The sequence below is a fragment of the Heterodontus francisci genome, chromosome 24 (assembly GCF_036365525.1).
Source record: "Heterodontus francisci isolate sHetFra1 chromosome 24, sHetFra1.hap1, whole genome shotgun sequence".
Classification (NCBI taxonomy): Eukaryota; Metazoa; Chordata; class Chondrichthyes; order Heterodontiformes; family Heterodontidae; genus Heterodontus; species Heterodontus francisci.
This window is the reverse complement of record NC_090394.1, coordinates 17,341,309-17,353,821: the sequence shown is the minus strand read 5'-3', so window position 1 is coordinate 17,353,821 and position 12,513 is coordinate 17,341,309. Positions and strand designations below refer to the sequence as shown.

Sequence of the window (12,513 nt, the reverse complement as noted above, 5' to 3'; positions counted from 1 at the left end):
AAGGAGCTATTCCCTGCTCCAATTTCATCCACAATGGACTTTTGATTACCAGACGTTGAAGCATTCCAGGTTAACTGGTCAGGACAGTTTAGTGACATGACTGACTGTTGGGAGATTTTCAAATTTGAACTTCCAACAAGGAATTTGAAATCAGAAGGCTGTTTTCTCTTGGACTGAGAAGACCTCTCTCCTGTCTGCTCTCATCTCGCTCTTTCCAGCTTCAGAAACCATTGAAGATATATGAACCCCAAGAGAGAAAAGTCTCCGACAGTGAACAAGGTTTAAGAAGAATACTGGGCCCCAACGATAAGCAAGACTACCGACAATCAAGGACTCTACAGCGAGCTGGAAACACAAACAGTAACAAGAAACTCCCTTTTAGAGACTGCATCAAACCTCTCCACTTTATTTTTCTTCTGCTCTTTTCTGTCCCTATTTGCATGTGTGTATCGTGTGTGCATGCTAGCATGGGCACATCGTATATCCTTCGGTGTTAACCATATTAGAGTTTAAGTTTAAGGTTTAATAAATGTCACTTTTCTTCTTTAAACCTAAGAAAGCCTGTTTGTGTTCATTTCTTTGCCTTTTAATTGGAAAGCGGTGAACAAGGATTCAGCAAGGGGGAGCTCAAAACACAGTATGTTTAAAATTAAACTCTTGTTACATAAAGACCAGGTGAAGACAGTAAAGGACCCCTAGACACCTTTCTCAGCTGATCGTAACATGTCCAAAAGCAGGATGAAGAATGTACTCGTATATGTCAATACTGCACACAGGGTTGGCCTCAAGAATGTCCTAGTGGTAAGATCATGAAAACCTTCTACGAGTTCAGAAAATACTACACAATCATTGAAGATTTGCTGATGTGTATTGACAGACTAGACATTCCGAGCTCACTTAGATCAGGTATCTTGGAACGTCTACATCAGGGCCACATGGACATAACGAAGTGAAGAACATGGGTTCAATCATCAATGTGGAGGCCAGGAATATCCAAAACATAGAAAACGTGGTCCTGAACTGAGAAGTATGTGCAACACATAGACTGGAGCAGAGAGAACCTCTGATTACAACAACATTTCCAACCAGACCATGGAAACAGCTAGGGATGGATCTATTTATGCACAACAGAAAATCCTATATAATCATGAGCAATTATTTCTCATGATGGATTGAAGTGAAAAGCTTGTACTCAACAATAGAATCTGTTATCCGAAATTTGCAGATAACCTTTGCAATGCATGGTATTCCTGACGAAGTTATGTCAGACAACGGACCACAGTTCGCAAATGAATACTTCACACAGTTTGCAGGAAAATGGGGTTTTGAGCATCTCACAAGTTCGCCACGATATCCTCAGTTGAACAGCGAGACCAAAAGAGCAGTAAGAAGCAGAAAGGCATTGTTGAAGAAGAACAATGATCTTCCAACTGCATTGATCAACTATCGATCTATTCCATTGTTGTCTGGACTATCACCTTCTGAGCTGTTTATGGGGAAGAAGATAAAAACCAACCTCCCATTTTGCCTAGAAAACTACTTCTAGGGCTAGCTGTCAAAGACTACCAAAAAGTCCAAGATAGAGAGAAGTACTACAGTAACCAATAAGCTCACAATTACAACATAAGATTTGATATCAAAAATTTACCTCAGCTAAGGGAAAACGAGAAGGTGTGGATACGAGACCTAGAACGGGAAGGTATTGTCATCCAAAAAGATGAAAATTATCAGAGATTGTATCGAATACGCATGGCAGAGAGTACTATTCGATGAAATAGGAGAAACATTATCCCTATTCCACAGAAGCAACAATCAATCATTCATCTGGACAAACCAGATGATGATCAAGAAATCCAGAGTCAATACGATACTTCAAACATTGGTCAAGGCCATCCAAGTGTTCCAACAAGCCTTTCAAGCAAGACTACCGATCTTCTGAACCCAATAAGAACACAATCAGGGACAGTCGTGAAGCCTCTCGATAGGCTGAATTTGTGAGGGACAGAGACTTGGTGAGAGTGGGGCAGTATGTATAGTCAAAATGAATGAATGTTGATATAATACAAAATATATAGGCACAAAGACTTGGGGGGAGATGTAGTATAAGGGCCTGAAAGGTTTGAGGCAGTGAAAGTAAAGCCCTCCCACTGTATGATGATGATGTAATAGTCACTTGCATATTAGACTTGGAAGAAGCTAGAAGCAACATGAGGTGTGCTGGCAAGACAAGCTTGTGGAGAGTGTAGTTATATGTACATAAATGAGTTATTCTTTAGCTCTATAAAGACTCTGAAGCTTCTGTAGACAACACGCAATCTACGCTACAACAATAAACAACAGATAGGACAAAAATTAAGAGGGAGGAGGTACTGGAAAGGCTGACTATGACTAGGGTAGATATGTTACCTAGTCTGGATGGCTTACATCCCAGGTTGCTAAAGGAAGTGGGGATGGAAATAGCGGAAGGGCTTGTCATAATATACCAATCGTCTCTAGATACGGGGGAGGTGCCAGAGGATTGGAGAATGGCAAATGTGACACCATTATTCATGAAAGGGTGTAAGGACAGTCTGAGTAGCTACAGGCCAGTTAGTTTAACACCAGAGGTGAGTAAGGTTTTAGAAACAACAATCAGGGAAAAAAATCAATATGCACTTGGAGAGGTTTGAGTTAATTAAGCATTTGTAAAAGGCAATTCATGCTTGACTAATTATTATTATTAATTATTATCTGAATGGTGAAAGGGGGAAATGCAACGAGATCTGGGTGTCCTTGTACACCAGTAGCTGAAAGCAAGCATTCAGGGGCAGCAAGCAATTAGGAAGGCGATTGGTATGCTGGCCTTCATTGCAAGAGGATTTGAGTACAGGAGCAAGGATGTCTTACTGCAGTTATACAGGGCCTTGGTGAGACCACATCTGGAGTATTGTGTGCAGTTTTGGTCTCCTTATCTGAGGAAGTATGTTCTTACCATGGAGGGAGTGCAAAGAAGATTTACTAAGCTCATTCCTGGGATGGCAGGATTGACGTATGAGGAGAGGTTGGGTCGACTAGGCCTATATTCACTAGAGTTTAGAAGAATGAGAGAGGATCTCATAGAAACCTATAAAATTCTAACAGGCCTAGACAGGCTAGATGCAGGAAGGATGTTCCTGTTGGCGGGGGAGTCCAGAACCAGAGGTCACAGTCTCAGGACATGAGGTATGTCATTTAGAACCGAGATTAGGAGAAATTTCTTCTCTCAGAGGGTGGTAAACCTGTGGAATTCTCTACCACAGAAGGCAGTGGAGGCCAAATCACTAAATATATTCAAGAGGGAGATAGATATATTTCTTAATGCCAAAGGGATCAAGGGACATGGGGAAAAAGCGGGACCAGGGTACTGAATTAGATGATCAGCCATGATCTTTTTTGAATAGCGGAGCAGGCCCAACAGCCGAATGGCCTACTCCTGTTCCTATTTTCTATGTTTCTATGACTATCTAATTGAATTTTTTGATGAAGTAACAGAGAAGGTTGATGAAGGGAATGCAGCAGATGTTGTCTCTATGGATTTAAGGAAAGTGTTTGATCAAGTACCACCAAGAAGAAACTGGCTAACAAAATGAAGGCTCATGGAGTAGGAGGGGCAGTGTCCAACTGGATAAAAAAATTGGCTTAAGGGCAGAAAACAGTGAGTCAAGGTAAATGGTTGTTTTTCAGACTGGAGGATGGTAGACAGTGGCATTCCCCAAGTGTCAGTGCTAGGACCATTGCTTTTTCTTTGCTATAGATAAATGACTTGGATCTTGGAATATACAGTAGAATTTCAAAATTTGATGATGATACCGAACTTGGAGGACTAGTAAACAGTGAGGATGATATGAACCACCTGCAACAGGACATAGATAGGCTAGCAGAATGGGCAGACAAGTGGCAGATGGAATTTAATACAGACAAGTGTGAAGTGATACATTTTGGCAGAAGGGCTAGGGTGAGGCAATATAGACTCAATGGTACAGTTCTAAAGAGTGTGCAGGAATAGAGGGACCTGGGGATGCATGTGCAGTGATCTTTGAAGGTAGCAGGAAATTGGATGGGCACTGGAAGGAAATAAACTTGCAGGGCTATGGGGATCAAGCGCAGGAGTGGGACTGACTGTGTTGCTCGATGGGCCGAATGGCCTCCCTCTATGCCGTAAATGACTATGACTCTATGACATAAAAGAGCATGTTGGCAACCCAGCTCCAACTGCATTCGGAGAAATATTCACTCACGAGAATTGATTTTGACACTGCGCTGGCTGGGTGCCAGTATGCGTAGTGAAGACGCAGCCGCCATTTTGAGGCAAGCTGTCAAATGGCCTTTTCAATGCAGCTTGCTGGATTAAGGCTGACCAGTATTGGCCGGCAGCAAGACAACTGCCATGGGAGGAGGTGTCATAATTACTCCTGCTCCTTTTGGCCCCACTAAAATCACCTGAAGCATCTCTGCTGGGTCTGTTGGGCTCTATCACTAGTGAAGCTGATCAGGGTGTGCATAATGCATGCTCCAATTAGTTCCAACCTAAAATGCCAATTGGGATCCTCGGTATTCTTGTTTCAGTCAATACAGGTGTGCAGTGAGGATCAGAGGGAAGGAGGGGTATTGACCACTTTGAGGTAACTGACTGCAAATAATTTACTCACTTTACTTTTAAATTCCCGATCTCAATCTTGTTGCCGTTTTAGGTCAGATAAATAACAACTTGGCATTGGAGAGTGTCATTGTGCCAAGCTGGCAGAATCGGGTCTTAGAAACACCCCCAATCCTCCGTACTGTGCCGCACTATATAAATGCAACTTCTCCATTCGGTCTCCTTCAAGCCAATGAATGGCAGCTATTTTTTTCGCCGTTATCAAATAGTAGAATTCAATATTTGTTTCAATCAATTAATTACTCCTTACCATGAGTGTATCCAGTGTAGTACTGCTGACATCCCTTCTCATGTGTGGTGGCTAGTTTGATTTTCTCTCTGTGATCGATCTTTCCCTCCAGTACAACACTTCTCATGAGGGCAGAGGCAGTGTACGTTCCAAGCAGACCTAGATGACTGGCTTCCGAAGCCTTCCACTGTGTGGGAAGCAAAAATCAATATTTCAAATGTTTGTATTGTAACTTGGAAATCAAAAGTGCATTTAATATCATTCCAAGACTATCAGACTTTAAAAATCGAATGCTTGTGTGCAAACATATTTCCATTTGTTGTCATATCAGGCACGAACCTCAAAAATGTTAAGCAATTCTATTATGTATCAATTTAGAAAAAATCTAATTGTCATATTGGGTTGTCAAATATTACTCAGTGATAAAATTGTAGTGCAACAGCTAATACTAGACAAATGTCAAATATAGCACTTCCTTTTACAAAGCCACAGTAAACTCAATTACCTCCATATCAAGAGAGTAGTTCTTTATGTCAGCCTGTCCATCATTCCTCAGTGACATCCCCAGCAGCATGCCATGTTTCTCATCACTGGAAAGACTGACTCGGGTTTGGGATGATAGAACAACTTCTCCTTTATTTCGCTGATGCTTTCCTGACCATTTGATAGACTGCAAACAAAGTTTGATGCTTTTCATTACAATGTTACCTCACAAGTATCTTTTTATTCTTTTTGTCCTCTTCTTTCTGTCAAATTTCCCCTTTCTTGTCTTGTCTTGTAATTTTTGCTGATATCGAATCAATGTTGGAAGGAGGGTGCTGGGCTCTAACACCCCATCCAAGAGGCTATATCTGAGCAGGTACAGTGACTATTTGATCCGTAGGATCTGAGCCAAGCCCACTGCTGCTCTTTGTCCTATGTCCACACCAGTGCACTTCTATCAGGTGTTGCTGGATAATGGGAACCTTGGCTGAATTTCCATTCCCTAATTCCAGAGCACTGACCGAGATCTGTTCACTCAGCTCAGAGTGTCAGCCAGAGCTCAGTTGGTAGCACTCTTGCCTCTGAGTCACAGGTTCAGCTTCAAGTCCCACTCTTGGGGTTTCAGCACAAAAATCTACACCGACACTCCAGTGAAGGAGTGCTGCACTGTCGGAGGTGCCATCTTTCGGATGAGATGTTAAACCGAGGCCCATCTGCCTGCTTGGGTGGATATAAAAGATCTGATGGCACTATTTCAAAGAGCAGCAGGGGAGTTATCCCCAGTGTCCTCAGTTCTCCCCAGTGTCCTGAGTTATCTCCAGTGTCCTGAGTTATCCCCAGTGTCCTGAGTTATCTCCAGTGTCCTGAGTTATCCCCAGTGTCCTGATTATCCCCAGTGTCCTGAGTTATCCCCAGTGTCCTGATTATCCCCAGTGTCCTGAGTTATCTCCAGTGTCCTGAGTTATCCCCAGTGTCCTGATTATCCCCAGTGTCCTGAGTTATCTCCAGTGTCCTGATTATCTCCAGTGTCCTGAGTTATCTCCAGTGTCCTGATTATCTCCAGTATCCTGAGTTATCTCCAGTGTCCTGAGTTATCCCCAGTGTCCTGAGTTATCCCCAGTGTCCTGAGTTATCTCCAGTGTCCTGAGTTACCCCCAGTGTCCTGAGTTATCCCCAGTGTCCTGAGTTATCTCCAGTGTCCTGAGTTATCCCCAGTGTCCTGAGTTATCTCCAGTGTCCTGAGTTATCTCCAGTGTCCTGAGTTATCCCCAGTGTCCTGTTATCCCCAGTGTCCTGAGTTATCCCCAGTGTCCTGATTATCCCCAGTGTCCTGAGTTATCCCCAGTGTCCTCAGTTATCCCCAGTGTCCTGAGTTATCTCCAGTGTCCTGAGTTATCTCCAGTGTCCTGAGTTATCCCCAGTGTCCTGAGTTATCTCCAGTGTCCTGAGTTATCCCCAGTGTCCTGTTATCCCCAGTGTCCTGAGTTATCCCCAGTGTCCTGATTATCCCCAGTGTCCTGAGTTATCCCCAGTGTCCTCAGTTATCCCCAGTGTCCTGAGTTATCCCCAGTGTCCTGATTATCCCCAGTGTCCTGAGTTATCTCCAGTGTCCTGAGTTATCCCCAGTGTCCTGATTATCCCCAGTGTCCTGAGTTATCTCCAGTGTCCTGAGTTATCCCCAGTGTCCTGATTATCCCCAGTGTCCTGAGTTATCCCCAGTGTCCTGATTATCCCCAGTGTCCTGAGTTATCCCCAGTGTCCTGATTATCTCCAGTGTCCTGAGTTATCTCCAGTGTCCTGATTATCTCCAGTATCCTGAGTTATCTCCAGTGTCCTGAGTTATCCCCAGTGTCCTGAGTTATCCCCAGTGTCCTGAGTTATCCCCAGTGTCCTGAGTTATCTCCAGTGTCCTGAGTTACCCCCAGTGTCCTGAGTTATCCCCAGTGTCCTGAGTTATCTCCAGTGTCCTGAGTTATCTCCAGTGTCCTGAGTTATCTCCAGTGTCCTGAGTTATCCCCAGTGTCCTGAGTTATCTCCAGTGTCCTGAGTTATCCCCAGTGTCCTGAGTTATCCCCAGTGTCCTGAGTTATCTCCAGTGTCCTGAGTTACCCCCAGTGTCCTGAGTTATCCCCAGTGTCCTGAGTTATCTCCAGTGTCCTGAGTTATCCCCAGTGTCCTGAGTTATCTCCAGTGTCCTGAGTTATCTCCAGTGTCCTGAGTTATCCCCAGTGTCCTGAGTTATCCCCAGTGTCCTGAGTTATCCCCAGTGTCCTGTTATCCCCAGTGTCCTGAGTTATCCCCAGTGTCCTCAGTTATCCCCAGTGTCCTGAGTTATCCCCAGTGTCCTGATTATCCCCAGTGTCCTCAGTTATCCCCAGTGTCCTGAGTTATCCCCAGTGTCCTGTTATCCCCAGTGTCCTGAGTTATCCCCAGTGTCCTCAGTTATCCCCAGTGTCCTGAGTTATCCCCAGTGTCCTGATTATCCCCAGTGTCCTGAGTTATCTCCAGTGTCCTGAGTTATCCCCAGTGTCCTGATTATCCCCAGTGTCCTGAGTTATCTCCAGTGTCCTGAGTTATCTCCAGTGTCCTGATTATCCCCAGTGTCCTGAGTTATCTCCAGTGTCCTGAGTTATCTCCAGTGTCCTGAGTTATCCCCAGTGTCCTGAGTTATCTCCAGTGTCCTGAGTTATCCCCAGTGTCCTGTTATCCCCAGTGTCCTGAGTTATCCCCAGTGTCCTGAGTTATCCCCAGTGTCCTGATTATCCCCAGTGTCCTGAGTTATCCCCAGTGTCCTCAGTTATCCCCAGTGTCCTGAGTTATCCCCAGTGTCCTGATTATCCCCAGTGTCCTGAGTTATCCCCAGTGTCCTGAGTTATCCCCAGTGTTCTGATTATCCCCAGTGTCCTGAGTTATCTCCAGTGTCCTGAGTTATCTCCAGTGTCCTGATTATCTCCAGTCTCCTGACCAATATTTATCCCTCAATCAATATTACAAAAAAAAAGATTATCTGGTCACTGTCACCTTGCTGATTGTGGGAGCTTCGTGTATGCAAACTGGCTGCCGCATTTCCTACATTACAACAGTGACTACACATCTAAAGTACTTCATTGGCTGTAAAGTGCTTTGAGACATCCGGTGGTCATGAAAGGCACTATCTAAATGCAAGTCTTTTTTCCATACTGGAGATTGAACCTGGGATGCCTGTTGTTTTTATGATACCAATAGTCATGGGTTAACCAGCTGAGAAGCACCATATTCTTTAATAACACACTAGACCAATGCTCTTTGTTCTCAGTTTTTCAAATTGATCCCACTCAAACATTTGATCTAAAAAAATTACCAACCAATGGCCTAGCTTGTAATGCTGATGCTAGTGCAGTTTAAATGGAATGAAAGTAAATCTAGGCCAGTCACTCCTTTCAAAAAGGCCTGCAGGAAGAATAAAGACAAAATAATATAATTCGAATAGCTAAAATTAAAAAGAAACAATTCCTACATTTGACATGTTACACAATGCCACTTTCAGGTAATGGTTCAGCTGGTCGTGATAATCAGTTTGGATCCTCCCAAGAATGTCCTGCCTTCCACAAGATGACTGGAAAATATTTGAGAAAGTGGCAGCAATCCAGATATTGTCTGGTTTCACCGGTCTGTTATTCTGTAGAAAGCGGAAAACATATGACAATTGCTACGTTCCATCATGATTTGTCACTTATCAATAAAATACTCTCTCCACGATCCTTCACAATGAGCAGTTTCTTTCTTTGGGGATTGTTGGTGAGTCAGGCACAGATTAGGAGTGTAAAGCCGACAAAGAACTTTTTAAACTGTGAGACAGAAGAACTGATGAGGTGCCCGTGGAAGGGGTTATGAAATAATTAAAGCTTAACGTAAGTATGACAAGCACCTCTGTGAGTTCCTGGAGCTGCCTCCACAACTGATTGGCTGTAAAGCAAGTTAGCCATTACTACATTACTGTGGTAACTACATAAATCACAAGTCATTAATGAAAGAAGTCTAGCTGAATTAAAATAATCAGCATGACAAGTTTAATGAGGGTGCAATTTGTCTTAGGCATTAGTGCATTGCTAGCCCACTTTACACTCCACCTAATGTTCCCTTCCATTGACTTCAAGTGTGAAGTGGACAGTTTGTGTACCATTGCCCATTTTACACTACTTCCTAAGATAACCTGACTCCCAATAGTTATAGACCCATAAATAATTATGTGGCTACTTTCCTATAACATTCCTATCAGCATTCGCTGATGTTATTTTAAATCACTGGCTGGATTTTACAGACCCCCCCGACGTTGGGTTTCATGGCGGGGAGCCAGAAAATGCCTCCGGGAGAGGGCCGCCATGCACCCTGATGCTGGGAGGGCCCGTCCCGATATTGTCAGAGGTGGCGAGGCCTCATCGTGGCTCCCCTGCCACTCAGTGACAGGACCCCTCCTTGCTCATTTAAATAAATTAGAATGAATGCATTAATCATACTTAAGCTGCTGCCTTCCGTCCCACTGTGATCTTCCTGCCGCTGGCCGGCACTCCCGTGCCTTCGGATCCTCATCCGGGGAAAGGAGGCGGAACACTTGCGGGGAGGGGAAGGAGATAATTTTCTCAGTGCGGGAGGGGGAGGAACGGGGTCAAAGTAACATCATTTGTATAAGGGATGGTGGGCAGCGTGTGACGTTAAAGTTTATGCACTTTGAGGGGGGAGGTCAGGCGGACAAGGTCAGTGTTTTGGGTGGGAGTAGGGCAAAATAAATGTATTAAATTTTTTTCATTCACTGTATCTTTAAATATTTAAATTTAACAGTAGGGCTCAAAACCCTTTAAAAATGGCATCAGTCCATGTGCACAGGCAGCTGATGCCATTGCTGGGAACGGACAGCCGCCCCCTCCATGTGATCACCAGCTATTTAAATGAGCCACCATGCTTAGGGTAGTCATGGCTCCACGACATGCGGCCCACCATTGTTTTCAAATCGGTGGCGGGATTATAAAATTCAGCCTATTGAAAGGGTGTTTGGCTTCCAAGGCAGAATCATATTTTTAATTGCAACTTTTAGCACAAAAAATAAACAGTCTGAGATATACAACTTTGACACATAATTAGGCTGAAGTTGTAGAATAGGGGACTCGACTACACAAAGGACACTAACATGCAGACATGTTTATCACAAATCAACACATTATTTCTTTTTACCTGATACTCAAAGCTTTGGTTGATTTTCTTGTCACCCCAATGCAATTCCACACTTTCAGTAAAAGAGTTTTGAGTATGTTTGGCAGATCCACAACCATGCAGAGATTGTATCAGAAGCAACGGCTGCAGCTAGATACATACAACAGTGCTTCAGTAAAAGAGTTACACATGGAATTATCTCAATTTCTGTAAGAAACCAAACTATCATTGAAAAATGTTCCTACCACACTCTTTTAATTACTATTTGCCATCATTCTCTGGTCTTACTCACTAGATCAGCTAGAAAACTGAACATGTTGGAAGATGTTTGAATTTTCCCAAGCATCAGTGAATAACTTTAAGGACAATTTGAATGATGGCAGTAGGACAAGAGGACAGAGGATCAAACTGCTAAATGGCAAATTTAGGACAAATAGTAGGAAGTTTTCCTTCACACAAAGCATGGTCAACATTTGGAATTGTAGGGTGGTGGAGGTCTAAACGAGGGGAAAAAACTTAAAGAAACAGCTGGATAAATGATGTAGAACTGTCATTCTTTTTCCTGGATGGATGAGCTTGGATGAGGTAACTGACCTTCCTCACCATATCTATTGTTATGATCAGGTGAGGAAGGGGTCTCAGGCTCCCCTTTCACCCCTTCTCTGGTTTGACTTCAACAGGGGTTATCCTTCTTTAACACAGTGATTTAACTTACTCCCTCAGTGAGCTCTTGTTCCTCTAATATAATTTCAAATGAACCAGTCAGACAGGTTTTCTTGAGTTTAAACAAGAAAGATGTAAGTTTATTAACCATATCACTCTAAACCGGTTAAAAATTACTAAAATATGCTATGCATCCACGCCCCACATTCATACAAGAGCCACACACACACACATACAGATAGATTACAGAGGGAAAAACCAAGTTGGGAGGTTGAAGTAGAGTCTCTAATAAATGAATTGAAATACAGTTTAGTAGTCTCAGAGTCTTTAGTTGAAACTCTAGTCCTGAAGTCCTCGCTGGGCCGTGTGCATGGTTGCAGACTTGCTTGAATCCCTGTTGGTTGTAGGAGTTTGTAGACTTGGCTTCTCTGGATCTCTATTGGAGTGAGGAGAGAGAGAGCTGTTCCCTTGCTCGCTTCCAGTTACAGTCTGCCTTCTGAGTCACAATTCACAATCTCCCAGAGTTGCACAAGTTGTCACGTGACATAACCACCTCTTTGTGGTTTAATGTGGATCGTCTGGAATTTCCTCTGAAATTTAAGGTTCTCCCCTCAGCCTGCCCAGACATACTTGGTGGGGGGTTGGCTCTTTCAAAGTCAATTGGTGTCGATGGCTTTTGACGACCACATATTGACAAGGCTATCTCAGATAATTGAATCAGAGAGCACCCCATTGTTCTGGCTAGGCTGAGTCAGTCATGTTTGTCTCCAGTCTGCTCTGTTGCTGATTCATGTGCAAACTGCCGTGGCCATCTTGGCGGCTAGATTTTCTGTTGAAAAAAGTCATTGTAACAATTTCCAGTAAAGGTCTCAGCCAAAGTTCTACTCGATGAAATGAATATTTTCCATTTGGCAAGTGGGGTTTTCATCACATTATCATGTCAACTAATTGATCCATGCCATCTGCAGCCATTTGCAGCAATATCCGTCCTTTCACCCACAAGTTGCACAAACAAGACCGATGTGTCTAGGCCGCAGTTAACCCTGACTATTGTTATGACCAGGTGAGAAAGGTGTCTAGGGGTCTTTTTCAGCCTTCACCTGGTCTTTCTGTAACAGGATTTAATTTTAAACACACCAATGTTTTGAGCTCCCCCTTGGTAAATCCTTGTTAACCACTTTCCAATTATAAGGAAAAGAAATGAGCACAAACAGGCTTTCTTAGGTTTAAAGAAGAAAAGTGAAATTTATTAAAACTTAAACTTAAATTCTAATTC

General features: G+C 43.4%; 1 protein-coding gene across 3 annotated transcripts in view; it reads right to left on the bottom strand.

Moving 5' to 3' along the window:
* The window catches only part of LOC137383224 (uncharacterized), a 472,338-nt gene that overhangs the window by 109,240 nt on the left and 350,585 nt on the right, over window positions 1-12,513 (bottom strand). For all 3 annotated transcript variants that reach the window (XM_068055726.1, XM_068055727.1, XM_068055728.1), the window contains exons 58-61: window positions 10,596-10,724; window positions 8,884-9,045; window positions 5,410-5,574; window positions 4,926-5,091 (exon numbers count right to left, since the gene is read on the bottom strand). In XM_068055726.1, coding sequence (XP_067911827.1) covers window positions 4,926-5,091; window positions 5,410-5,574; window positions 8,884-9,045; window positions 10,596-10,724 — 622 coding nt within the window. The remainder of the gene's footprint in view (window positions 1-4,925; window positions 5,092-5,409; window positions 5,575-8,883; window positions 9,046-10,595; window positions 10,725-12,513) is intronic.